The sequence below is a fragment of the Episyrphus balteatus genome, chromosome 1 (assembly GCF_945859705.1).
Source record: "Episyrphus balteatus chromosome 1, idEpiBalt1.1, whole genome shotgun sequence".
Classification (NCBI taxonomy): domain Eukaryota; kingdom Metazoa; phylum Arthropoda; class Insecta; order Diptera; family Syrphidae; genus Episyrphus; species Episyrphus balteatus.
Window position 1 is genome coordinate 116,835,607 of NC_079134.1, and position 27,478 is coordinate 116,863,084.

At 32.0% G+C, this 27,478-nt stretch overlaps 3 protein-coding genes across 3 annotated transcripts; 1 reads left to right on the plus strand and 2 right to left on the minus strand.

Moving 5' to 3' along the window:
- Positions 1 to 1,999: 1,999 nt before the first annotated feature.
- On the minus strand, positions 2,000 to 3,195 carry LOC129913585 (mediator of RNA polymerase II transcription subunit 30). The gene is made up of 2 exons (XM_055992343.1): positions 2,347 to 3,195; positions 2,000 to 2,289 (listed from the first exon to the last, which is right to left on the minus strand). Exons 1-2 carry the CDS (start codon positions 3,047 to 3,049, stop codon positions 2,069 to 2,071), a joined length of 924 nt encoding a protein of 307 aa, XP_055848318.1. The 5' UTR covers positions 3,050 to 3,195; the 3' UTR covers positions 2,000 to 2,068.
- Positions 3,196 to 8,213: 5,018 nt separating this feature from the next.
- On the plus strand, positions 8,214 to 15,835 carry LOC129913529 (unconventional prefoldin RPB5 interactor-like protein). The gene is made up of 5 exons (XM_055992264.1): positions 8,214 to 8,368; positions 8,428 to 8,726; positions 13,642 to 14,920; positions 14,993 to 15,169; positions 15,224 to 15,835. The coding sequence occupies exons 1-5, from the start codon at positions 8,327 to 8,329 to the stop codon at positions 15,347 to 15,349; spliced, it is 1,923 nt and encodes a 640-aa protein (XP_055848239.1). The 5' UTR covers positions 8,214 to 8,326; the 3' UTR covers positions 15,350 to 15,835.
- A 691-nt stretch (positions 15,836 to 16,526) lies between these two features.
- LOC129913520 (RNA polymerase II subunit A C-terminal domain phosphatase) lies at positions 16,527 to 26,686 on the minus strand. The gene is made up of 7 exons (XM_055992257.1): positions 26,391 to 26,686; positions 26,203 to 26,296; positions 25,710 to 26,146; positions 19,870 to 20,051; positions 17,729 to 18,739; positions 17,416 to 17,598; positions 16,527 to 16,784 (listed from the first exon to the last, which is right to left on the minus strand). The coding sequence occupies exons 1-7, from the start codon at positions 26,606 to 26,608 to the stop codon at positions 16,648 to 16,650; spliced, it is 2,262 nt and encodes a 753-aa protein (XP_055848232.1). The 5' UTR covers positions 26,609 to 26,686; the 3' UTR covers positions 16,527 to 16,647.
- Positions 26,687 to 27,478: the final 792 nt, after the last annotated feature.

A 27,478-nucleotide genomic window follows, 5' to 3' on the forward strand; every position in this document is an offset into this window, starting at 1 on the left:
CGAATGACAGTAGATATAGATTTTTATGAAATTTTGTGTGTGTGTGTGTGTGTGATAAGGTTCGTTCGAGACAGGTTTTGTTTTATAGTTGGACCTGGTATGTTGTCAAGTTATAAGCAAATTCAATATTTGGGGTTCAAAATCGCTCATATTCAAGGGTAATAAAAACAAACATGAATTAACTCTTTAAAATGTTAGTCCCGCAAAGAAAATTGTTTACCATCAGTATATCTCAATTAAATTTATAACTGCATCTTAAAATTTGTTTAAGTTGTTTCAACTACCATTAATACAATTTCCGCATAAAAATCAAATGATTTATTTTTTTTAAAGAAATATTTCGACTTATGTATGAATAGAATTAAGACGAAATCTTTTCATTTTTAATCGTTTTTTTTTAAGATTTTATCCTATTGCTATTGTTTCGGTTACTGGCTCCAACATTACTCACACGGTAACGGTTTAGAAACGAACAAATACAAACTTCAATGAAACCAAAATATGTAAGAGAGAGAATACTATTTTTAAAGTGGATTAAAAATGAGCGTTGAAAGTGGATGCTACATTCCGCAAATAAAAATTTTGGAAGTTAAAACGAAAGTCAACAAAACAAAAACAATATGGTTGTTTGTATAGTCGGTTTACGGACGATAATTTTACGTGATAACGTCATAAGAAAACAGGTTGTTTAAACAAAAAAAAAGTAAAAAGATCGTTCTTGGTGTTGGAATTCCAGGCCTCTGGTGCAAAACACAAATCATTAACAGTTTCACAAAAGAAAGGGAGAATGAGTCATATTTTTCTATAATGGCAGGCGGGATTCATCGATTTAGGCACTTTTTGCAAAAAAAAATAAGAAGTGAAACCAGAGCCAGTTTTTGTATATTTGTGAATTATATAACCTTTATTGGTTGAATAAATTCCGATAAAAATTTGTAATAGCTGTCAAACAAATGATTTGCTTTGTTTAATATTTTAAACAGTTTTACATATGTATGTACCTATGTGTAATGGGAAAAGGTTAACACATTACAAAATCAAAAATTGGAAATAAAACTTGGAAAAGGGGGAACGAAGTCCGCCGGGTCAGCTAGTTTATTATATATATATCGCACGCTCAGTGCAAAAGAGCGAGAACTCAAAAAAGTTCATTTCGAGAAAACGCTTCTGCAAAATACATACTGACTCTAAACTTTCCCCTATAACTTTCCATGGGACAGCAATTTTCATAATGTCAAAGCTCTATTACAAGAACCATTATGTTAATTTTGTAGTTTTAATAAAATTATTTTTTAAAATTGTTTAAATTAGGAAAGAGTTTGACTTTTAATATAGTAGCAATTGGATAAAAACAGTCATAATCTTTCGAATTTTTCGTTTACGTTAACAACAAGCCCTTCAAAAGAAAGATAATTTAAAAAGCAACATTTCCTCATCATTATCTCAAAAAAGTAATTTTTTGACTTATCGCTCTTTTGCACTGAGGGTGCGATATATAGACTAATACGACTTCTAAGGATATGAAAACTTTTATTTATATAAACTGTTTTGGAAATATTGAATCAGGCATGATTTAAAAAAGCTTTAAAGATTCTCAAACTGTGAAACGATTATCGTCTATTCGATTATCATTGTCAAAATTACGGAATGACCCCCCAGGAAATAAGTTTTTAAACAAAAAAAAAATAAATAAATTTCGTTCAAGATTTTGTTGTTGCTATTTTTCTATTTTTGTATGAAAAATTTCGTTTCGCTTCCGCTGCGTACTATGATTGAAAAAAAAATCAATTTTTCCTCTACCAAGTTTGAAGAAAATAGCTCTAGCAATTTAAGCTGTAGCTCGAGGTAAATACAGCCAGAATTGCCGGAGCCACTTTTTTGGCATTCGCCATCATCGTAGTGTCATGTCTGATTTTTATTTCGAGTTCGATTTTACGAATCCTAAACTTGCCCTATAGAACCTTTATATTAAGTAAAAAAAATTGAAACAATGAACGTGTATGGAATGTGAGGAATCAGAGCAATTGTCTACTTTATTTATATGTATAAAAAAAATAAACAAAATAATCTAAGATCTCCTCATACTAAGCATTGTGTTGATCTCCCATATTATAATTCGCGTTCGATCAATAATTTCACGCAGCTGTTTATTTTTAAGCATAACAGTCTCTATTAGTTCACGATTTTCTTGCATTGCCTTCCGATACTCTTCACAATGAGTAGGTTCAGACCGATGATCTGGTTCGTCTTTGTATGGAATCAAACTCTCAATGTGAGTATACTCCATTCCTGCAAAATATTTTCCAAGTCTCATTTAAAATAATTTTAACTTCTCTTTAAACTTACCTTGCGGATATCCATCGTTGCACTTTTCATAAATAATTCGAACTCGTTTAAATAACAATCGAATAGTTCGAAAATATTCTTGAACCTTCTTCTCTGTGTTGTTTTCTCGGTTACACGTTGGTTGAATGATTTTGAGAGCAGCGAATATTTCTTGAAAACGCGACGTTATGTCCTGAACCGTTTCTTGTCCCAAACGAGAAAGCCCAACAATATTTATTTCTTTAGGTGGCTGCATATTACTGACTTGCGGTTGTGTTTGGGCAGAAGGCTGTGTCATCATTACTGACCCAGATGTGGGTGTGGATGGTGTCTGTAGAGTTAGCTGTGGAGCTTGTTGTGGATTTTGTGGTTGGGGCTGTGATTGCTGTTGGGTTTGGGGCAATTGTTGCTGTTGCATTTGCTGTTGTTGTATTTGCTGTTGATGCATTTGCTGTTGGACAAGTGAATTGCCAGCTTGTTGGGCATGGGAAGGACTTGGCATTCCTGGTGGATTCATTACTGGTGGAATAATTCCACCGATGCCGGGGTTTTGCATTGAATTGGGTTGTTGCTGGGATTGCTGCATCATTGTAGCTTGGTTGTAGCCACCCATCATGGCCATTTGATTTGGAACCATTTGGTTCATGTTGACCATTTGGTTGGCGAAGTTAGTTCGGTGAGGACCTACTGGATTGTTGTAGCCTCCGGGATACTGACCAGACATTGAAGGCGTGTGAATTTTAATACGAAACAGATAATTAAATATGGACTTTTAATTTGTTATAATAACATCCTCGATTAGAAATGAAAACTAGAAAATAATTGGCGGTGTTCATTCAGCGGTTTAAAAAAGGGTGTTTACATTGGATTTATTGCATCGACTCATTTTGACGTTTCTGTTGGTATGTTTATATGGCCGGTTCAAAAATCGGATTCAATCCGAACTGAAATTTCGATCGAGTATTGATTATACCAGATCGAGAAAACGAATTCAAATAGAATCGAAAAAATAATTTTGTTTTTACTAGACCCCAAAAGAGATGATTTTGCAAATTATCTCATTTCGAATGTCAAATCGTAGTTAAAATTTTCCAATTTGTTGAAAGAATTTTGATAAAAATGGCGAGCCACGACCATGACACGTGAGACACTGCAATCTGCAATAAATAACAAAATGGCGCTTTGTCATTTTCTTGCCTTTGTTTTTCTCTCTTCAATTCTCCATTTTGCACTTTTCACCACGCTTCTCCTTCGACTTTTTGTTGATACACAAAAAGTTGCAAGTGTGTGAGTGCTGTTATGTACTTGAGTACATAAATTAAAAACTCTTAAATACTTATTTAAGTTAACATTTATTGAAATATAAAAATAATACGAATATTATAACATTGAAAGTTTTAGTTCTTTTGTTCTTGTTAGTTTAACACGTGTAGTCAGAATGAATTGTCAGTTCTTGTTTGAGGTTTTACATGAGATCTTTTGTTTCTGTTCTATTGTAAGTTTACATTATGTTTATACACGACATGACATATGACATGACATGACACGCCCCTTTTATAATAAATTGATTAAACATACATTTTTAGTCAATACTTAAATCATAATCTTTAAATTTGATTGGTGGTTTTATTACTCTCTTCGAACCGCTTGGCTGTTGAGGAATGTCCGGTATAGGTTGAGAATTTGAATTTGCTAGCATATCATCAGGTACGGCTTTCGATGTTTTTATATCTGGAAATAGTAATTTAATACTCATTATAGAATCTGAATTATCAGTTATTGCTTTAGATGAAATCGCTTGATAAATGCTTCTATCAATTAATGAATTTTTGTTAGAAGAAAACTGTTTCGCTGAAGAACAAGTCGGTTCTTCTTCTAAAAATTGAGCTCCAGGCGAAGCGGTGGTGTAATAGTCTTCAGGAGATGCAAAACTTTTGCTGTAATCTTTATCAACGCTTTTTTCTGGAAATTTGTTAGGACGAATGTACACACTATTTCTTGTGAAAAATTTGTCATCAATTGTTTTAATAACATAACGGCGACTCGATTTTTTTTTAACAATTTTTCCTGTTGTCCAAGGAGTTTTATTATTTTTGCGAAACCATACTGTGTCCTTCACACAATATTCTTTATAAGGTTTTGTTTTGAGGTTCGCGGCTTGAGATTTAAGACCATTAGTTGCGGTGGTTCGATAGTCTAATTTTTTTTTAACTGGTTCATGCAATGAAATTGGAATTCGTCTTACTGCAGCAATATGTGGAACCGCATTCTCCTTTAGGTGTTTTTTAACTGGTTTTAATGAACCACGGCCTTCAATCACGTCTGCAAACTCAGCGATAATGGATTCTGGATTTTCTTTTATTTGATTGTTGTTGAACACAAGCTCACATATATTTTTTTTATTAATGAGCTTAAAATATCTGCATGCCTCAAGTCCAAGAATTGTTTTTACATCCAGATAAGTGACTAAAAATCGCTGCTTACATTTAATTCCATTGAGTTCAACTTGCAAATAACATTGGCCAACCAATTTAATTACTGAACCTCCAAATGCTTTCAAAATATCCTTGGTTGTAAGCACATTCGGTTTATTTTTAAATTGCTGCAAACAATTAACAGAAATAACATTTGACTGAGCTCCTGTGTCAAGTTTACAATTAATAAGATTTCCATCTATAAATGCATTCACCAACCAGTCTTTCGAAGAACATTCGGATTTAGCTAATGTGGAGATTGTAAAAACTTCACCCTCATCATGGTTGTCATTGCCAGTCTGAATCTGATGGACGTGGTTGTAGTTATTTTTATTTTGTAGAAGGTTTTTTTTATATTTCGGCGAGCTTCTGCATTTCTTTGCCCAGTGATTCAATTTGCCGCAATTATTACACTCATCACCATAGGCTGGACAACGCCGGGGATCGTGCAGCCGTCCACACTTGTTGCATGTCTGATTTTGGTTTGTATTCTTTATTTGAAATTTTCTTTTTTTTATGAAATCTATAGAAACTTCTTGATTTTCTACACTGGCAGAGGACATGCAATTTGACTGGCTATGAGATAACTCACTTATTCGGCACTGCTCTACAACAATTTTTTCGGATGGAGTTTTTTCACGCATAAGGCGCTCGCGTAAGGCAGAATTTGAGATACCAATAAGCAATTTATCCCGAATGTTTCTTGATAGCGAATTGCCAAAATTGCAGTCGATAGCATGTTGTTTGACTTTGTTATAGAACACATCAAATTTTTCTTCTGGAAGTTGTCTAAAATTTGAGTTCCAAAATAAATAACTAGAAAAGATTTCATTAGAAAATGATTTAAAGAAGTCATCAAATTTAGCCAGGACTTGTTCAAACTTAACTTCAGTGGCGGGAAGAACAGGTTCAACTTCGAGTTGTGCAAATTTGCACTTTAGATCTTCACCGCAAGTCATGAGGAAAACTGCAATTTTTCGTTTATCAGATTTTTCATCTAATTCATTTGCAATTAGATAGTTGGAAAAATCTGACTTCCACCGTCGCCAATTTTCTGCAACATTTCCATTCATCGAAAAAGGTTCCATTTTTAATGCCGCCATTTTGAGGTTGCGTGATTCGACAATTATTTTATTTTATCTTTTCTTAATAAGATCCCGATTCTGTCACCATGTTATGTACTTGAGTACATAAATTAAAAACTCTTAAATACTTATTTAAGTTAACATTTATTGAAATATAAAAATAATACGAATATTATAACATTGAAAGTTTTAGTTCTTTTGTTCTTGTTAGTTTAACACGTGTAGTCAGAATGAATTGTCAGTTCTTGTTTGAGGTTTTACATGAGATCTTTTGTTTCTGTTCTATTGTAAGTTTACATTATGTTTATACACGACATGACATATGACATGACATGACAAGTGCAACCTCGTATTTCGCGTTTTGAGATCGAAGTGTCAAAAATGAGCTCCGTTTTCTTGCTTGAACGGTAGTTTGTCGATGGTACGCAGCTCGAGATAAATTTCAGCTTTCATAAAAATTATCGAAAAATTTTAGCCGACCTAAAATGTATCCACGGATCAAATATTTGTACAACTGGCCCTAAACGAAACAAATACTTAAAAAATTTAATGTTGGCAATATAATGCCAACATTAAAATCTGCCATAAATTGAACTCGTGTAAATGCATAAACATACAAAATTATTTCTTCGATTATGTTGCCATTTTGTTTGACGAAGATTGGACTGAATTCGGAACCGATTCGGACTCGTTTGCTTGATCTGCTTCTACACGAAGACGTAAAAGTCAAGATTCAATGAAGAGTAAGGGAGAAAGAAAGTTCGAAAAAGAGGGATGGAAGATTTTTTACCCTGTGAGTCTCCGGCCGAAAATTTTGAGACTCACTTTGACGTTTCTCTTTGATCTTGTTCTTTTTTTTTTGCTGTTTTGCTTTAATTGATTTCGTCGGTGGCAGAGTTCGCTTCGTCGCACAGAGGAGTATTCGACCTCAAAATCCGGTCAAAAATATTTATAATGTTTTTCTTATTAGAATTGGCCTAAAGTATTGTTTTATATCTTATAATGTATTAAAAAGTCACACTGAAAAAAATTTTCGGGTTAGTTAAAAAAAAAAATTTAATTAAGTAATTTTTTTTTTTCAATTTTATTTAATTCATATTATTAATTTTTACATGAAATTTTTAAATATTGTTAATATTTAAGGTTAAAGAAAACAAAAATTTGAAAATAAGTAGTTTTTTAAGCAACAAAAGCCAATTTTACTAAAAATACCTCGAGACTAAAAAACGCCATTAAAAAAAAAGGTGGAAATATGTGGAAATTTTTTTTATGTGCATGAGATGACAAAGATGTACAGACAATTATATAATACTACGTTTCCACCTATCCTAAATCCGAGATTTAGCTAAGTAGATTTAGCACAAATCTCGAGTTTTATTCTAAATCTCGGATTGAAAGTAGGTGAAAATCTTAGATTTAGGCTAGCTGAACTCAAATCTGAGATTTAGCGAAGTAGATTTAAAATAAATCTCGAGATTTATTCTAAATCTACTTAGCTAAATCTCGGATTTAGGGTAGGTGGAAACGTAGTATAAGACAAATTTTTGCTCGATCGTACCCGAGACTACAACAAAAACACTTTTTTGTCTACCGAAAATTTCATTAATTTTCACGTTTTTCTATGCACTCTTGTCATCTCGATTTTTAATATATTTTCAATGAAATATATGGAAATTTCTGTATTAACATAAAGTATATACCTTGACCTTGGACATACATATAAAAATTTTCACAATTATCACAAATCACAATAAAAAAATCAGACTGAAGTGTTAATGATTAGAAAATAAAATAAGCTTTTGTGACGTGAGCTTATAAAATCGACTAGATTTAGACTAAGATCTTAGGAATTAGGGGGTCAACAGTTATTATTTGAAACCGGTTTTAGTTAGCATGGGTATTGAGGAATGCGAAAAGCAAAAAATAACGGGTCGAATGCGACTTTTATTTTTTTCACGTATGACCGGATTTTGGGGTCGAATACTCCTCTGTGCGTCGGATGTATACTATTTGGGTGTATAGTAACTTTTATAAATTTATTTAAATGTTTTCGTTGCACATAGAGTCCCCTGATGTTGTTTTTTGTATATGGTGTGTTTTTTTTTCAAATAAAAATATATACGAAAACGAGAACAAGATAAAATAAAAAAATAGCTGTCAAATTTGCGTCTTATAAAAAATACTACGTGTAGAAGCGCGCGACGCACCGAATTGAAAATCAAAAGGAAATTCGAAGATAATTTCTGCGCCTTGCGTCTTCATGTAGAAGCAGACTTGAAGGGATATCTTTATTCTGCCTTTGTAATTGTTCATCTTTGGCTGAGATGGTTTATTTTTATCTTATGTCAAAAAGTAGAGTTTGGTTTCATATTTTTGTAATATTTTAAGAATTTTTGATTTTATTTTAATATTTAAAATAGTATACTATTAAGTAGTTTAAATATGCTGCAATCAATAGAAAAGAGAGAAAATGTACTTCGTGAGGTAATGGGTTTCTCTTTTCAACTTTTGCAATACCTCGTATTATTTAAAGTTTTTTGCAGGCTCTTGAACAAAATGAAAAAGAAGTTGAGCAATGGAAATCATTTGTTGAAGAAAATGAAACTGCAATTAAAAATATGGAAATGTTCAGTAAAATGTTAACTGTCGATGTTATGGTTCCATTTGGAAAAAAAGCATTTTTTCCTGGCAAAATTGTTCATACTAATGAAGTTCTAGTTGCTCACTATCAGGGTTACTTTTCCGAATGCTCAACGTATGTTGCAACAGAAATTTGTAAGCAGCGGATGGAAAATGGAAAGAAACGTTTAGAAGAACTCGAAGGCGAAAAAGATTTATTTCAGTAAGTATGCATTATTTAAAAGTATAACTTTAAACTCATTTCACAATAACAAAAGACTCTTATTTGAGTGCTTAAAAATTCAAATCAATTATATCTGCTCAGTTAGGGCTATTTCACTCAAAGCCGGCGACCGGTTTAACGGGCTGTTGAGTCGTTTTTTCGTTTTCAATTTGTTCGTGTGAAACCCATAAGAATCTATAGCTACCAACGAACCGATTACCCAGTTTCCGGCTTAGTGTGAAATCGACCATCACTGCAGATCGAAGCTAGGCCTATTTTGAAAATGCAAGAGCTAGTGGTTAGCGCATTTCCATTATCCCAATTCTTATATAAAATATGCACGCAGCAATACTGTTTAGCTTTTCATTAATTAAGGTGTCCCAATAAGTATGCACTTTTTCAATTACTTTTTTATGTCGCTCAAGTGTCGCTCCTCTGGGCTCTCATCACGGAAAACTATCTCGATGGTTCACGTAAGAATACAAAAACGTCTATCGTCTATTCCAGTGTTTTTCAATATACATATTTGAGTTCGCGATCTCCTTCAGACGACCTTTAGCGACCCCTCACACTAGGTATAAATACAAATCACAATTGAGGAGCGTCTTTTAAAAACTCAGCAAATGCCAAAATTACAAAAATGAGATATTGGTATCTACATTTTTGCCATGAGAAGGCTAAAACTTCGGTGAAATATAAATAGCCCCGTTCCATTGGAGGTGGTAGTTTACCCATGAGTAGATCTAGTACTAGAATTAACACATGATATTCTACTCGAGGAGATGTGAATGTGTAGTTTTTGTACTAGTTTTCTACTCACCAGTAAACTACCACCTCCAATGGAAGAAGGCTAATACTAAAAAAAATAATAGTTTTTATTTAAAAAAAATTTAAGATCAAGTTTTTTTTTTCAAAACAAAAGAAAAAAATGCTTGGAGAGAAAACCTCATTCAATTGCTGAGATTTCACTTTGCCTGCGGCCATGGATATGGTTGAAACCAGTCTCGGAAAACAGGAGGCAGATTAGGTAAGAAGTATTCCAATTTCTGACCACACAATCGAGAAAAGAATAAGCCAACGCTCATGTTGCTATTCGTAAGCAATTAGTTTAACAATGAAAGTAAAGTCCAAAATTGCAACAAGATGAGATGTTTTAGACTGCCCATTTTGTAATATTTGTATGTTTTGAAGCAGATGAAAATAATGAAGACGTTTTGTTTTTAAAAGCTCTACCTGCTTACAGTACTCGCCATTTTTTTTGCGAAATGTTTTTAGGAAGCTGTTGTGACTGTGGATTGAAAAATTTGTTTGCTACTAAAATAGCGATGATGGTGCCCAAGCTTCGACTGGCAACAAAAGTGGACATTGCAAATTGCAAAATTGAAACTCATAACGCCAAACGTTTCATGGACACACTGCTTTCTTCATCGACGAGTTCTTGCTTTGAAGGTACTGCCTCAAACATTAAATTATTTGCTTAAGTATTTGATCAGAGTAGTGAACTTTATAAAAGACAAGACCCTGCAAAGTCGACTGTTTAGGATTGTATGCGATGAAATGGGTTAACTCCACAATAACATTCTTTACCTCACAGAGGTTAGATGGCTGTTAAAGGGAAAAGTATTGACACCAGTTTTGGAATTAAGAGCTTAATATTGATTCAAAATCTGAAAATTCGAACCATTTTTTGACCCTCCGTGGCCACTTGAATAGGAGCGCCCAAAGAGAGGAAAACATTGTAGCTGTAAAAGAGAAAATCAGATGATTTCTCGGTAAACTTCTCTAATGGTCAGTGTATCTACAAGCAAACAAATTTGATTTTTTTCTCTGAGTTCAAAAGATTCTTGAAGAGAATTTATCTTGAAAATCAATATTTGTTGTGTCCCATGTTCCTCTCATGGTCGGCACAAAGTTTATTAAATTTGAAGATGAAACAATTTTCCATTACTTTCCAAAAAATGATTTCAAATCCTTTTTTGCATGTAAAACTGGAAGAAAACCTTACAAATTTAGCTGCATCTGCATGTAAAAAATGGATTTAATTAAAAAATCAATTGACAATTTCTGGATTAAGAGAGATTAAGATTAAGATTAAGAGGAGAGTATTCTGAGACGGAAAACGGAGCTTTGATGTATTTAGTCAATTCATACCTATGTAAAGTCACTTCATATCTATGTGAAGTCATATTTTCTTCAATGTTGGACATCAAAACTGTGAAGAGAAACAGACTGAATTTCAGAAAATATTTCTGCAAAAAGATTCATTCAAAAAAAAAACATTTTATACTGTAGGGGTATTCACCATTTGATACAACTGGTCTTGTAGCGTTGCAAAAGTGGAAAAAACTAACATTTTCTTACAATTTTACATCTTTTTGTTGCACCGGGTCGTGAATACCCCTATAAAAAAACGGTTAAATCTTTAAAATCGTTAAACGTTGAAATCCAAGATTTCAACATTTACTAAAAACATATAAACACATATTATTTTTATTTATTTATTTATACTGCCTAGCATTACAATCTTAATTTGCTAAGCTAGTACTAATTTAAGAGAACACAGGATGCAAAACACCTGTTATTGTTTTTTTTTTTAATAGTATCTAAAATTCGAATGTTTATGTTTTTGAGAATTTCGTAAATACTGTCATCATTATTGGGTCTAGTGTTTCCGAACCGCTAGGGTATGTTGAAGGTTTCTCTTTTTTTAGAAGATGCGTTAAATTACGTTCACAACATCATAATTCGATGTAATCGCTGGGTTAATTAATATAGATAAATAGACAGAAGTAATTGAAAAATAATTGATTTTTTGTGGTAAATGTTAATTCATATTAAAGAAAATAAAAACCCTTGGGATACGAATTCAGACCAGTACGAGCGAGAGGCAATCACCTCGTCCGTCACTTAGACTTATGCGACAGTAATTTCGTTGCAAATATTTTGATTTTACATTTGGCAGGTTCAGAAACGTTAGGGACTAAATATTTAGGTAATTTCTCGGACTCTGATTGGTCAACTGTCAAAAAAATCCTTCCAATTTAGGTAATTTTATTGGAAAGCTGACTGGAAAGTTAGACAAGAAAATTCTCCCTAAATATTTAGGAAAGTTTTTTTTGTCAACATGACAGATAATTATTTTTAATTATTACAGAATTAAATCAATTTGTGTGAAAAACGAGTAAAAAGCGCATTATCGGTTATAATTAATAATATTTATTTATTAAAGTTAAGTGAAATGTGGTGTTTGCCCCACGCGATCTGTAAAATTCTCAAATAAATTTCGAAATTTGACAATAATGGTGTATCCAAACTAATTTAGTCAATTTACTCAAATTTCCGTTCAGAAAATGACGTTGCCTAAATATTTAGTCCCCAATATTTCCTGAACGTGCCCATTATGGACCAAAAACTCATATTTTTCAGTAGCTCTCAAATTTGAGTCGACGAGAATTATACACGAAGCGATTGCAGCAGTATAACGTGACGCAAACTGAAAAACATATTAGCAGAATATGTATGGTGAGAAAATTTAGGATAAAAGGTTTATGAAAAGAGAAAAATAAATTACCCAAAAACAAATTGGGGGAAAAAGGGTGGGTGTTTTAAATTGAAGATATTTTTATTATTTTTATGTTTAAAATTTTTCGATAGATTTACTTTTGACAGAAATCGTAAAAAACACGATTTTTGACACACACATATGCTGCTCCGTTTGAAACAGGGATTTTTGTATCAGATCCAATAATACTGTGACAAAAAGGGTAAAGTAATGTACGCGGGCGGAAACCTATCATGTTTTGTAAAGCTTGTTGCACTGATTTAAAAACAGTAGGTAAAAATTCTCTTCAAAGATTTCTTATATATTTTAACGAAAAAAAAAATAATTCTGGGGCAATATGACAGAATAGCTTTTGTGGACTTACTGGCTGAACAGAATGGAAATTCGCTTGTGGCAAAGAAAAACGCCGTGGTACAAGATGTCAAATAAAATCGCTCAAAATGTAGAAAAGATGAACAGAATTATGTGGCGCACTAAAATGTCAATTGCCTTAAAAAAATAATAATATTAACTGAGCAACCACATTACAAACGTCAAAAGTCATTGCGCTTGTAGCTTGAAGTAAAAGTCGACTCGACTTGTACCACAGCGAATTTCCTTGCCACAGCCACAGCTACGTATTCTGGCACCAATATACTAATTTCATACTTTTTAACTTTGACAGCGACACAAGACACAAGCCACAGCTACATCATTCTGGTCTACCAGTTAAGAAATTTTTAAAAATTTCATTTTCAATATTATTTTTTTTTAAGTTTTTGATTTGAATTGAATTTTGTGTCTGCATTTATGCGTGAATCAAAGCTTAATTTCTGTAATTTTGTTTTTATATTAAAACTTATGCGTAATGAGTTAATAAAGATAAGAGTTAATTTGTTTTCAATTTTTTTTTCGACTTAAGCTATATCATATTGCTACTCTGCCATATTGTCTCGGAATTAAAAAACAAACTAAAATCTGGACTTAACGCCTTCATCCAATGCAAATTGTCGTCAAATATGCAACGAATTTTAGACTTTTTTTACTGTTTGGTTGGGAAGAAGGCAATTAGGCCTAGACTGTATAATGAACGATTTCAAAAATTAATTAAATTAAACGATTACAATTCAATAACGAAAAGCAGAAGTTTCATATAGAACTACCACCCAACTGGAGGTTGAACGAAGCTTTTCTTTAAGTGTCTTACCCAAATGTTGAAATTTCTTCTTCTTCTTAATTTAAACCATACATATTTTTTTTTGTTTTCTTGGATACTATGTAGTTGGAACTTGGAAGGAATTTAACAATTTTTTTTTTTACTTTTAACAAGTTCTTTTTGTTTTTAGTTCTTGTTCCTAACATATTTTATTTCAGAAACAAACTTGAAAAACCATATCTGGATGGAGTCCTGCCAAACATGAACGAAAAAGAGATTATAGAAGAATACGATGAAGAGAATGAAAAAATTTGGAGAGAACAACATCGACAACGTGTTAAAGAAGCAAAACTTAAAGAAAGAAAAGAACGAGAAGAAATTATGTGTAAACCTGATGAACGAGATGTTTTTAAATCGTTAGAAGAAGATGAAAGAACAATAGATGAGTTGGACGAAGAATTAATGGAACTTGAAACTGAATACGCAAATGAAACTAAAGAGCTTTTGAATAAACTAATTGCTGGTGAAATATCATTACCACCACCTAAAAAAAGAATTGCTCATGGGAGTGCGGTTAAACAAGACGACACAATAAAATTTGATAAATTGAATTTGAAAAATGATTACCAATCGGAGCTCACGACAAATTCACCTGAAGTTTGCAAAAACAAAATTGATTCATTGGATGATGGAAACGAATCTGATACATCAAATTCTGATATTCCAGAAGAAATACGTTTGATTGAAGAGCAAGCTGCCTTTCTGCCTCAAGAAGATAGATTTGGATTCTATCAATACCAGCTTCAGATTGTTGATCAAAAATTATCCCAACGCACATTTAGCAACAGCAAAGAATTAGAAGAAAAATTGCATTTGTTTAAAGTAAGAGATCATTTGGAGGAACTTCTTGAAGAAGCATCACCTATAGATCTTGATTCCGAACCAATTATTGAAACAGAAGAGATTTTAGATAATGACTCCAAAAATGTGCCCAAAAGACGAATATCGTTTGCAATGGAAAACCAAATGTTAGAATTTCGGAAAAATGAGTCTGTGGCTCAAATGTTACCAAATACAACAACTAAAGAAAATATTCCGAACAGAGATATAATTCGATTAGATGATCATATTCCTTGCGAAGAACAGACTACAGAAACTGAAGAAAAAAAAGTAGAGGCACTTGAAGAAAAAAGAAAAACAATTCTTGAAAAGGTAGAGGAAAATTTAAAAACCAATAACCTGGAAGATGCGGACTTGGTCAATAAAATAATTGGTTCAAGTGCAAATCATATCCAGACTCTCCATATACATTTCAAACACTCGTCAAATACTAGAACCAGTTCCGATACTATAAAAACGGAAATTCCAACAAATCCTGCTGACTTTTTCAGTTTATTCGACAAAATCGTAGATAGTGATCTCAATAAAAATGCAGATAATAATTTCTATTTAAAAGAAAGTGATCGTGAAAGAGCGTATATTGATGTTAGATCAGAGGTTGTTATTCATTTAGTTTCGAAAAAGCATTATGTACATATGAACACTAATTTATCGATTATTTTTTTTTAGTTTTTAGCACCAAATAACAAGCAGTTGGAAGATATCCAATCAAAATCCATTCTTAAAAATAAAAGCGCTGTTCAACGCGAAACCCACGTCTTAGAAAATGAGGAAAAAGAAAACATTCAAAAGAAAAGGCCGAAAAAACCCAAGCAGGAAGAAGAGTACCTTAGTGCCTATAATAAAGTATGTACATTTTTTTATGTAATGTGTTGCTAATTCAAGTTCGACAATTTTCAGGCAGTGGGAGATGTTATTGAAAACCCAACTAAGCCAGATCCTTTACCAGAAGTTAAATTTGTTGACATGCATGCTCCTAAAAAAAGAATTAGTAGATTCAAGCAAATGCGTAATGAAAAAAACTAATTCAAGTTGTTGATAATTTATAGATATATCCTAAGATGTAAAATAATGTATATAAAGAGTATGTTCTGTAAAAATATTTACTACGGTAGATCCTAAGACGTACCTGCTAGTTTAACTTACACCAAGTGGTTTTCATTTATCTTTTTAACAGTTATGTGAGATGTAAATTAAAAACCTTTATATGAAACAAGGGAACGCTGAGAATACGTCATTAGCTAAAACAAACCAAATGATGAGGTACGTTTTTATAAATTTATTGCATTTTTTTATAACATCTCCAAACAAAAGTTTTGAATAAACAATTTCACCAGCATCTTTAATTGCTTTCAAAGATCGGGTACAGAGAATGATTATAATAAAAAATTAAACAACGGTATGTAAAAGTATGTATGTATGTCTTAGGATTAATCATAGTTCGGGGTTTTACGGTTACAACTCTAATTTTTTGGAACATTTTTCGTACAAAATATAAATATTTTTCTTTAATTTTATTGATGTTATTCTTTTAATTAATGGTCGATGCAACGGAGCGATTAAATAAATTCGCTTAGTAAAGTAATCGTTCAAAATAACGTATGACACCGTTTTAATTTTTTTGTGTATACAGTCGACTCCCTCAAAGTCAAATTTTCACGGAACACGAAAATTGGTTCGAGTTAGAGGTATTAATATAATATTTTTTTTTTTTCAAACGTTTCCATGGTGCAATTCGAGTTAAAGGGAAATTCCTATAGTTAGTTAATTATGAGTTAGGGCCACCAGTTTGAATATATTTTTTATGTCACTTGAATTTTTTTTTTCATGTTTAATTCAAAATTTTTGTCATCTGTCACCTGTAATCAATCATCGGTCACCTCCCGCATATAGCCTGCAATTTTTACTTTTTCACTTGGTTTAAGAAAAAAAAAAATGTCGAATTAATTTTTTCAAAATTTTATGTAATTAATCGGTTCAGTCGTTTACGAAAAAATCAGAAATCAAGAAAACGATTTTATGGCAGATACCTTTAATAGAAAAAAAAGAAATTGTATTAATTACTTTTTTATTTTTTCTATGAACTTTGACGTGTCACTAAATTAAGGCTTGATAGGTTTTTTTTTATTAAATAACCGCACATAATTACACATTCTGTAGTTCTCATTCAAAGAGACACACTGAATGATAGTAAACCCAAAACTAAAATATTTACTCCATAGGAGTAAAAGATTATTTATTGTTTAAAAAAAAATAATATACTTCTTTACAACGATTTCGACTCCTTTTAACATATAAAAACAACAACTGAACAATTTTCAATTTTAGTCGTCTAGTCCAAGAAATTCCCTTTCTAATGCGGCTCCCATCATATTCCAATCGCCGTCATCTTCATTGTCTTGTGGGTCCGATCCGTCATTTGATTCAGAGCCAATGTCCAAGTCAGATGGCAAATGTTCCCCTTATAAAAATATTATATTTATATAAAATTTATCTTGTTAAGTTTAATGAATAACATAATCATAGTCAGTGATGAATTTTGTATCTTTTGCCGGTTGTTCTCATCGCACACCTCTGTTTTTGTTTTCCAACGGGGAGAAAAAAATAGTTACAACATGTTACAGATTTCTGAAAACTGTTGTTTTCTGTTCTGACATTTCTGTCCTGTCCTATTCTGATTTAACTATTTCCTCGTTAAAGAGAACTAATAAAGATGCAGGGGGTCATAATACGAAACGAGTGGCAAGTAAACGATAGTCACGACAAAGAGCGATTATGCTAAACGAGAAAGTCATTTTTCCAGACTAAACCGAAAAAAATATTATTTTTTTTTAGGAACGATAGGGAAATAGCAGTCGTAAAGATAAAGGAGTATCGTTGAAATAAAACGATTATCGTAATACGTAATCGCGTTTGAACGATAACGAAGTAGTTTCAACGGTAATCGTGTTTTACAATATAAAGCCCCTGAGCTATTATTTATTTTTTTGTTTTTCGTTTCACGAAAAAATTACTAAGTGCTTTTATCCCCTCTTAAAATATCGCAAATCTTATAAATTCATCACTGGTTATAAAGCTATAATATATTTTACCTCTCCGAAATTTTGTACTCGGCATTTCATCCTCATCTTCTGCTGAGCTTTTTTCATCATTTTCCGGATGTTCTTCTTTGACAAGAAGACTCCTTTGTTCTCGTGAGAAAAATTCACGCTGACGTTCTTCTTCTTTCTCTTGGCGTTTTCGTTTTCTTAGAGTTTTATCAACTGGAGGATTTTCTAAAGAATAAATATTAAGAACGATTGATATAAAAAGTTTAAGTATTGAATATTTCGAAAAGTTTTTCAACTTATAAATCTAATTTTTAAAGGGCATTTTTTGCAGAAAATTCAATATATAGATAATTACCAATATTAACGTGTTCATCCTCGGTGGAAGAGTCTGACTCGAAGAATTGATCAAACTCTTTATTCATGTCTGCTAGGTCAGCATTTGAAAAGCTAAGCAAAGGATTTATGGTGTCAATAAACTTTTCTGGTTCATCTCCTTGCATACTCGACGATGTCGAGATTTCAGACTTTTCACTATAATTGACTACATGTTCCGGACTGTGACAGTGCGCTGGTGGTTGGCGAGTTTTGTTTTTATTTTTTCGATCCAGCGGGAATAGTCTTTCGTCTACAATTTCCCAGCGTTCGGCGCAAGACCAAAGCCAATTAGCATTGACAACCTTAATATTTATTTTCTTTTTAGCTGCATTTACTTTAAAGGTACCCGAAGTGACCGCAACTAAATGAGTAGTTGCGTCGCTTATGTTCTGGCTCACATTGGCTCCTAAACTTTTTGCTATAAAATAAGCTCGACTTTGTTCTAACTTCATGTTTGTCGGAACTAAGCCAGAAAATACTAAATTCTTGTTGCGCAGTACTTCAGAACGAATTTTCGGAACAATAATTTTTAAATCGGGAATCTCTTTTGTTTCGTCGTAGATTTCATAGAACCTTCTGTGAATATTCTTTAATATTACCTCTAGATAGAGTAAATAATCATCAGGATCTTCGATTTCGATTTCTTTAGCTGTAACATCTGTGATTATTTTTATTTGTTGAGATCCATCAAGAGGTTTCACGTTCTCTTCGGGACTATTGCTTGTAACGTCAATAAACTCATTTTTCTCCGCACTTATGTTTTCGGTATGGACTTTATTAACTTCAACTTCTTTGTCATCCTCAATTTTCGGGACAGTATTGATATTGCTGACTTCATCTTCTTCTTTCGGGACAGTTTCGACATTACTGGGTTCAAGATTGGTTTCCGTCGTTTCTTCATTTACTGGTTGTGACATTTCGCTTTTCGGAACATCTTTCGTTGCTACGTTGTCATCAATGTTCTCGTCATCAGTTGTTGCACTTTTCAAGTCTAAAAATTACATGAAACCGAAAGATTTTGGTAGTGAGTGATGTAAATATTTCTCTACATATCGTCCCCCTTAAGCCACAGCCATTAATGAGCAAATAATTTTTTTTTTTACTTTTGCTTCCTTATCACTTTCCGTATAACTAAAAATTTGCCAAAAGTTTATTAGTATATTAATGTTTTTCCAATCGGTAAATGTTGAATTGTACCGTAAACTACGACAAATATCAGCTTTGAAAACCGACCTTTCCAAGTTTTCCATTTTTTACATTGATGCTTTTAGCCTGAGGGGGACGATATGTACTTTTTAGTAAAACTAATAATGATAGGTAACAACTTTAATTATATTTTTACTGTCAATAATAATAAAAATAGTGATAATAATGAAATCTGATACACATAAACGAGATTTGATTTTTGTTTCATAAACTTAAAGAGAAGTAAGGTAAATCCCTAAAAATAAATTTGGTCGGCTCAAGGTGATTGTCACATATGATTATCATATTTGAATGATTTTTTCCTGTGACACAGAGTCAAACAGCCAAATATCCTGGCAGGCACGATAAACACATACGCACACCATCAAAATTTTAGAATTGGATGTTAATAAAGTTATATTTAGTAGAAACATCAAACTTTTAGGACACTATTGTATAGATCAAAATAATTAATAGTTTGTAGGCTTCTACTTATTAACCCCCTTTAAGTAACTTTAAGAGTCGAAAATCCCTGGCATTTTTGAGGTGTTATAGATCACCAGACCTGCCGTTTTTTTAGATTTGGCTTTAGAAAATTCTTTTTTTGTATCCGCCGATAGATTCTAGAAAGGATTGAGATCGAGAGACTGAGCAGGCCACTCCATGGACCTCAGTCTAAATGTTTTACAACTGTTTTCTTGGAGTTTTTTGGGTTATTATCCTGTTGGAAGACCCATTTAAACGGCATTTCGAAGTGGACGTATGGCAGATCTACAGAACAAACGATGGGTGTAGGTATTGGGTATACATATTTTTCACATAATTTGGCCGTACATAAGGACACTAATTTTTTTTTACTTTTTTCTTGAGATACTATAGATACTAGATAATTTTACAAGATTATATAAAAAAAATTGCTAGGACTTATGACCTTACCTTTAAAATCAACACCTTTTCCGTCCAACTCATGTTTTGAGAGTCCTGGTGGAGCATTTATATCACCTGTATGTTGAAAAAAATGATACGGTTTTACTTGGATTAGATTTGATGCCATATTCCAAACATCTTCCCTGTCATCAATGATACAGACCATTGAATCTCCACATGGAAACAAAGCTCTGCAATTGGAAAATATAGTTTAAAAAGAATTTTTAAATAGACGAGGTAAGCTAAATTTTATTTTAACAAAGGTTTAACTTTTAAATCATGATATTCACTTATATTAAATTATTTAGCAGTCAATTTTTATTTTAACACATACAAAAAAAAAAAAAAAATTATTATGATATAATAAATGTAAAAATGATTACCATGAATTCATTTCCGACTCTAAAAAAACAATATTTGAAGACATTATTTGACGGTATGTTGTTTGCGCAAAATTGTGCTATGTATTTTTCGACGTATAAATGAAACGACCTTTTTTTTTGGAATGTTACAATCGGACTCACCTGAGTTCTAGAGACTAACCCTTGGAACTTCTTTATTAACTTTAGCTTTATCTAAATTTCTATACCCACAACAAACGAATACTTTAGTTTATCCATAGTAATCATTTTCTTTATGGTACAAAATTTTACTGAGCTAAGTTCTAATTTACAAAAAAAAAAAAAAACACGGCCATGTAGAAATTTATATTTGTGCTTATTAATATAAAGAGTTTCTATAAAATTGATAAAATTCACGAAAATAGAGTAAAAGCCATTTTCTTCACTTCTTCACTATTGCACAACTTAAAAATTGAGAGTTGGCGAACTTGAGAGTTGGCGAACTTGAGAGTTGACTTCAACTCGGAAGTTGAGACCCAATAACAAAACGAAATGTTTTATTAACAAGTTAATCTGTTAAAAGGAGACCCAAGTTGAACATTTTGTTTTCTTCACTATTTTTTTCTCAACTCTCGAGTTTTAAAAACAAAGGTTGGCCAACAAGACTGTCAGTCAAATTTGAAAATCTACGTGTATGTCATTTAAAATGAAGTTGCGCAATTTTTTAGTTCAAAAAGTCAAACTTATTTTTAAATTAAACAAAATATATGTATATAAAATCAGTGTTTTTAGAATGCATTTTTCTTTGTTTTTTTTTTTTTTTGCTATAAGTTAATATTAAGCAATTTTTTTTTCTTCTGTTAGTGCAATAATTTTGAAGTGATGTAAAAAAAAAATCGGTGATAAATCAAATTTCCTAGAAGCCATTTCATTCGCTATTTTTCAGTTTAATTCCCAATTTTCCATAAATAATGTTTCGTATCAGCATAAAAAAATGTTTGAAACAAAAATTAAAAGAAGAAGCATGACATTTGATAGAAAATCTGAAGTTTGCTTTCCCAACTTCTGCATTTTTCGGAAGTTGAGAAAACCAGAAGTTGATCAACTCGAGAGTTGAGAATCGAAAGTTGGAACTGTCAACTTTTAGAGCCATTTTCTTCACTATTGCTCAACTTGAAGCAAACTCGAGAGTTGGCGAACTTGAGAGTTGACTTCAACTCGAAGGTTGAATCAAAAGTTGAACATTTGTTTTCTTCACTTTGAAAAAACAGAAGTTGGCCAACTTCCAGTTTGAAAAATATCCCTGGGATATTTGTGACAGTTTATACTAATAGTGTCAGTTTCAAATTTAAAAAAGCAATCGAGCAAGTCATTTAAATTGAAGTTCTGTATAAATCCGGTGCAATTTTTTTTTTTGTCAAAATGTCAAATTCATTTTAGTAATAAATTTAAATGCATTTTACTTTGTTTCTTTTTCTGTAAAAATGAATTTAAAAGGAATAATAATTTTTGTGCAAAATTGTGTGTGTGCAAAAGCGATGTTGACGGGATGTAAAAAAAAAATGGTTGGAAAATGTGAATGACAATTTTTAATGAATAAATTGGAAAATATGTATTCTCAATTATTTGTCCATGAAAACAAAAATAAAAGAGTTTTTGCCACGATTCACCATCAAAATGAAGAAAAAAATATGACATTTCACTGAAAACTCTCAGGTTTGCTCCCTTAACTTCTACTATTTTCGGAAGTTGAGCAAACCAGAAGTTGACCAACTCGAGAGTTGAGAATCAAAAGTTGAAACTGTCAACTTTGAGTGAAGAAAAACAAAATCACAAGTTGAGAATGAAAATCCTCAAGTTGACTTCAACTTTTAGTGAAGAAAACGGCTCTTAGTGAAGAAAAACAAAATCAAAAGTTGAGAATAAAAATCCTCAAGTTGAGTTCAACTTGTAGTGAAGAAAATGGCTCTAATTTTGTTTACAAATTAACCCAGGCCGATACCTTTCTAGCTTTAAAAGCACAATAGTTTTTATGATGATAATCGAGTTACGGAAAGCAAACAAAAATAGGAAACCAAATCTTCTGTGATGATAGTGAGTGATTATTTGTATAAGTCACGGAAATTAGCCCCATCGTCGAAATATTATTTGGTGATAATCGATTTTGGAATGACAACCCGGCCAATGAATGAAAACCCATTACAAAAAAAAAAGACTTGTGTCACTCGAGGACTGCCGCGGTAAAGCTATTGCATTGCATTTTTTATCGACTTATGCAATTATAATTTATTTACCTACACTACACAAAACCAATGATTATGTTTTTTTTTTATCTACCTATCAATTCATATACAACAACAAGGTCACATTTGAAAACATGCATACACCCAATCTCATGTCATAAACTTCTCCAGACAAAAAAAAAAATAAGAAAACACACTCTTCTGATTTAATATCGCAAGCGCAATGCAACGCTTTACTCGTTCACAAATCACAAGAAGTTGAACAAGAAACAGAAGAATGGGAAGAGAAAAGAAAAGAAAATACAGATAATTTTTTTTGATTCTGATTTATTCTGCAGACACATCATTTATGGTCTTCTTCCTTACTCCTCTCTTTGTTGTCTAACACAATTTTTATAACCCTCTCTGTCTGACTTAAGGAAGTTGAACAAAATTTAGAAGAAAATAATAAAATACATAGACACCATACCATACATTACACTGGTTTACAAAATTAAACTTTTTTTTTTGTTGCCGGAACAAAAATATACTTTTCTGAAGGTTTTCGGTGTGCTGAACTTGAATCCGAAGTCAAAAAAATTCTAGCAGCTCCCGTTTTTGAGATATTACCGTTAGAAAGTGCAGCACTTCGGACCTTATTCTTTTATATAAGGAAAATTGTTTGAGCATATTTAGTAACGGTTTTTATAAGAACTATTTACCACCTTTTTAAATCTGTTTAAATCTCTCCGATATCTTTTTTACTTCCCGAGATATCCTCAGTTGTTTGATATTTTTAAAAATTTTATAATGTCATTATCTTCTTTATGATATATGAAGCCAAACCCACTGACTTCAGTTTAAGATATCTCGGGCAATACATAAGATATTGAAAAGATTTAAACAGGTATCGAAAGATGGGAAATAGTTCTTATAGAAACCGTTACTAAATATGCTCAAACAATTTTCCTTATACAATAGAATAAGGTCCGAAAAACTCAAAAAAACGTTTTTTTGCATTTTCTAACGGTAATATCTCAAAAACGGGAGCTGCTAGAATTTTTTTGACTTCGGATTCGAGTTCAACACACCAAAAACCTTCAGAAAAGTATATTTTTGTTCCGGCAACAGAACCCTTGTTAACCAGTGTTATCTATGTGTGGGGTGTACTATTTTTTCGTTACGAAATTTCTTGGTTAGCTCCCCATGCCAGGCCTGCGTTTAAATCTATGCAATAGCTTAAAAAAAAAAACAATATTCTTAAGAATTCCAATTACATAATTTTAATGGCGCAAATTTAGAACAACTTAGTTTTTAAATATTATCTTAGATATTCATTAATTACACTGTCCAAGTTTTTTTTTTTTAATTTTAAGACATGTGCGCTTTTGACTGTTTCCCCTATTTCGGACCTGAGAAATCGATTGGTATCATTAGTTTTTCGATCTACCTGTACGACTTAAAACAACATTTTTTAAATGTGCCCATGATTATGAAAGTGGACTAAGTCACTTTTTGCATTGTTTAAAGAAAAACTTACATAACAATTTTTTTATAACGATTTATTTACTGCCATTTCGCTTTCAATTAGTCTTTATCCCTTAAATAATATTTATTTTTAGGCTCGATTTGATCGTATTTTTAGGAGTGACTTAGTCCACTTTCAAAATTAAGGGCACAAAAATGTATACGCTATTTACTAGCATAAACACGTCGAGCAATTTATTTAACAATTTATCGATTTTTTTTTTAATCAAGAAATTTGGATGTTTTTGCATTGTTATCGTTTTATTATGTTTTAGAGGAGTAACTAAAGCAAATTACAGATCCAATTTTGATGATTTCTGTTCTTAAACGTCGCACATAGGAGTATTGTATCATCAAAAACCTGGCCATTATTATTTTTCGTGGTTTTTGTTATTATTTCTGTTTAAAATCAGTATTCCTACAAGAAAATACAATATAAACCTAGTTTTTGTTATTTTTATTTTTTTATCAAAAACTAAAAAATTTGATTAATGACCTTTCTCAAATTTGTTTCCTAATACCTACGCAATTCTCAGTTTCTTTTCTCTCTTCCTTAACCTTAATTAAGATCACCCAAAATAAAATACACTAATGACATCAGTAAATTTAATTTAAAAATAAAAAACGTTGCATAAAGTGAGGAGTATTTTCTATCAGAAAGTGAAAAACTAATTGTCAATTGACCCTCAATTCTTTAAAGAGCACCTAAGGGCACCCAATTTTTGTTGCATTGTGTTAAAGAATATATAAGTTTCAATTCATCGCAGAATAACGGGGTATACTAAAACAAAATCATTAAAGTTCAAATAATAACTTAACAAAAACATCAAGTTTTAAGATACTAGTTGTAAAGGCTTAACTACATTCACCACTTTTTGAAAAAGTACAAAAGTGAAAATATTTTTTTTCTCGCTACCGCAATTTTTTTTGTAAAAAAAAGAGTTTACAAATTGTTTTTTAGACGAAAAAATAAGCTTTCTGCATCATTTGTTTTAATTTTCTAGTCCGAAAAAACATATAAAAATGAGTTTGAAAATTTTCACTTTTGTACTTTTTCACTTTTTGAGCCAATGTAGTTAAGGCTTAAGTCCGAATTAAAATAGAAAACTCCAAAACTTTATTAATATCGTTAATAAATAACTGAAGAAGAATTCAGCATTTAATTTTTTTTAGATTTCTATCACAACACTTCGATATCGCATATAGAATAACACTTACCAAAATACTTTGCATTCAAACAAAAATGAGGTAGATGTAACAGTTAACTTTGAACTCATTTTTTTACAAGACACGATCGAAAAACAAAAAAATGAGTGCGAGTGCCGCATATTGACACATGTTTATTTTGCACCCACTTTGCCAAACTTTTTTGTGTCAATTTTTATTTTCAGAAAATCGACTTATGACCAGGTTTTTACTGCAAATACTCCTATGTGCGTCGGTAATGAAAAAAAATTTAACCTCTATGGGTTAAAAATTGCCGGTGTTGCCGTTTTGTTTTTAAAACTAAAAATAAAATTTTTTCAAAACTTTTTTTTTTAATTTCATAAATTAATAATTATTGCGGTTCTATCTGTGTACCCAGTTTAATTTTTTTGTTGGTTAGGTCGCTTTGGCGCGCCTCATTTATGTTATATTACTATAATCTTACGTAAATATTAAATGAACTTCCGACCGTATCAAAAACAAACAAAATAGTAACGTATACAAAATATTTGTTTAAGTTCAAATTGTTCCTGTGTGAAAACCATGTACTCACTTTAAATTATCTGTTTTGCTAGTTGCATTAAAACACTCATCACGGGAAAGAATTCTGTGAGAAAATAAATTCCCATCTGGATCCAAAAGTTGCGCAATCATATGAGCATAGTTCCTTGCCCCAAAAGTACAAATATGCAATTCATAAGATTGAGACATACGTTTCAAAAATTCTGCTGTTCCGGGTCGCAATCGTGTGTGATACCACGGCGAATGAGGACCATACAATTGAAAATGATAAATTCCTTTAACATTGTTTGGAACATTATCGTTTGTGGTGTGAATTACAGTCTGATCTAAATCTACTAGCAATACCAATTTACGGTCTTGCAGAAGTCGTTTCGTATCAGCTTGACCAAGTTTTTGGGCGAGTTTGTGTGTCACTTTCAAATCGGGCACAGAATGTACCATTGGCACAGAAGCCTCAGATGCATTACCCTAGAATGAATAAAAATCTATTAATAAGGTTTGATTGCACATCGATTCGTACATACATTTTCATTTTGGCGCAAATCTGCACCGCAATCTGCACACATGTCTTTGATAACAGTTGTATGGACACATGATGAAAGAGATAGTAGAGCTGACCTAAAAAATTAATTACACTTTGTATTATTTTCAACACTTTTGAAATTGGTAAAAATTTGTATTTTTTGTTTTGACCAATTTGTTATGAACGAACCCTTTTTCGACAAATGCGCCATCTTTATACAAACGCTTTTTCACAACACCAACTTTGGTAGATTTGAGTTTTTTTACTTCCTTATTGACGCTATCACAGACTTCATAAACTAATATTACTTGTGAATTATTAACTGGAAAACCTTCTCTTACTTTCCATTTAATAATTTTAATTTTACAATCATCAGGGGCAAAAACTTCAATGTTTTTATCGGTCATGTTTTTATATTTTGGATTTTATTTTTGATTTTACACATAAACACACTTAACACCATAGACCGGAGACTGTTTATTAAAAAGATCAAAAGCTCATGTACAAAAGTTGAATTAATTGAGAAATTCCAACGCTTGTCAGTCTGCTTTTACACCTAAACGCAAAGCGCGAGGCAAAAGAGAAGGAAAGTTAAAAAAGATGAAAAGGAAGATTTTCTATTACCCCTTCCAGCAAACAAGTCCGACCTCGGTCCGACTTCGGCTCAGAAGCGGGTCCGAAGGCGGCTCAAATTAGTATGGAAATTATAATCACCGCGGAGCCGATTTTATATGTATTGGTTTTTTCACCACGATTTCTCCTTCGACTTTGTGTTCATACACAAAAAGTTGCAAGTTTTTGAGTGCAACCCCGTTTTTCTCGGTCGGAGATCGGAGTGTCTTTTCTGGACTCCGTTTTCTTGCTTGAAGCCTGGTACGCTGCTCGCGCTAAATTTTAGCTGAGATAAAATTCCCATACAAGTTATCGATAACTTGTATGGGATCCATTTTATCTCGGCTAAAAATTTTCGATAATTTGTATGGGAGCTAAAATTTAGCGCGAGCAGCGTACCAGGCTTGAAGGGGAGTTTTTTCTAATGATCATACCTTAGGTCTGTTTGGGTTCTTTTTGGACAAAAATATGAAACCTGTCAAATTTTAAGGAGTGGGGATGAAATTCTCTCAGAGAAAAAAAAATTGTGTAAAAGTACCCAAACGCTTTTAGCACAAAATTTTCTGCTACTTTTTCCACAACAACAAAAATGTAAACAACAACACCAATTGAAACAAAAATATAGAAACGAAAAATATCAAAGCTTTTTGTATTGTTTTTCAAAC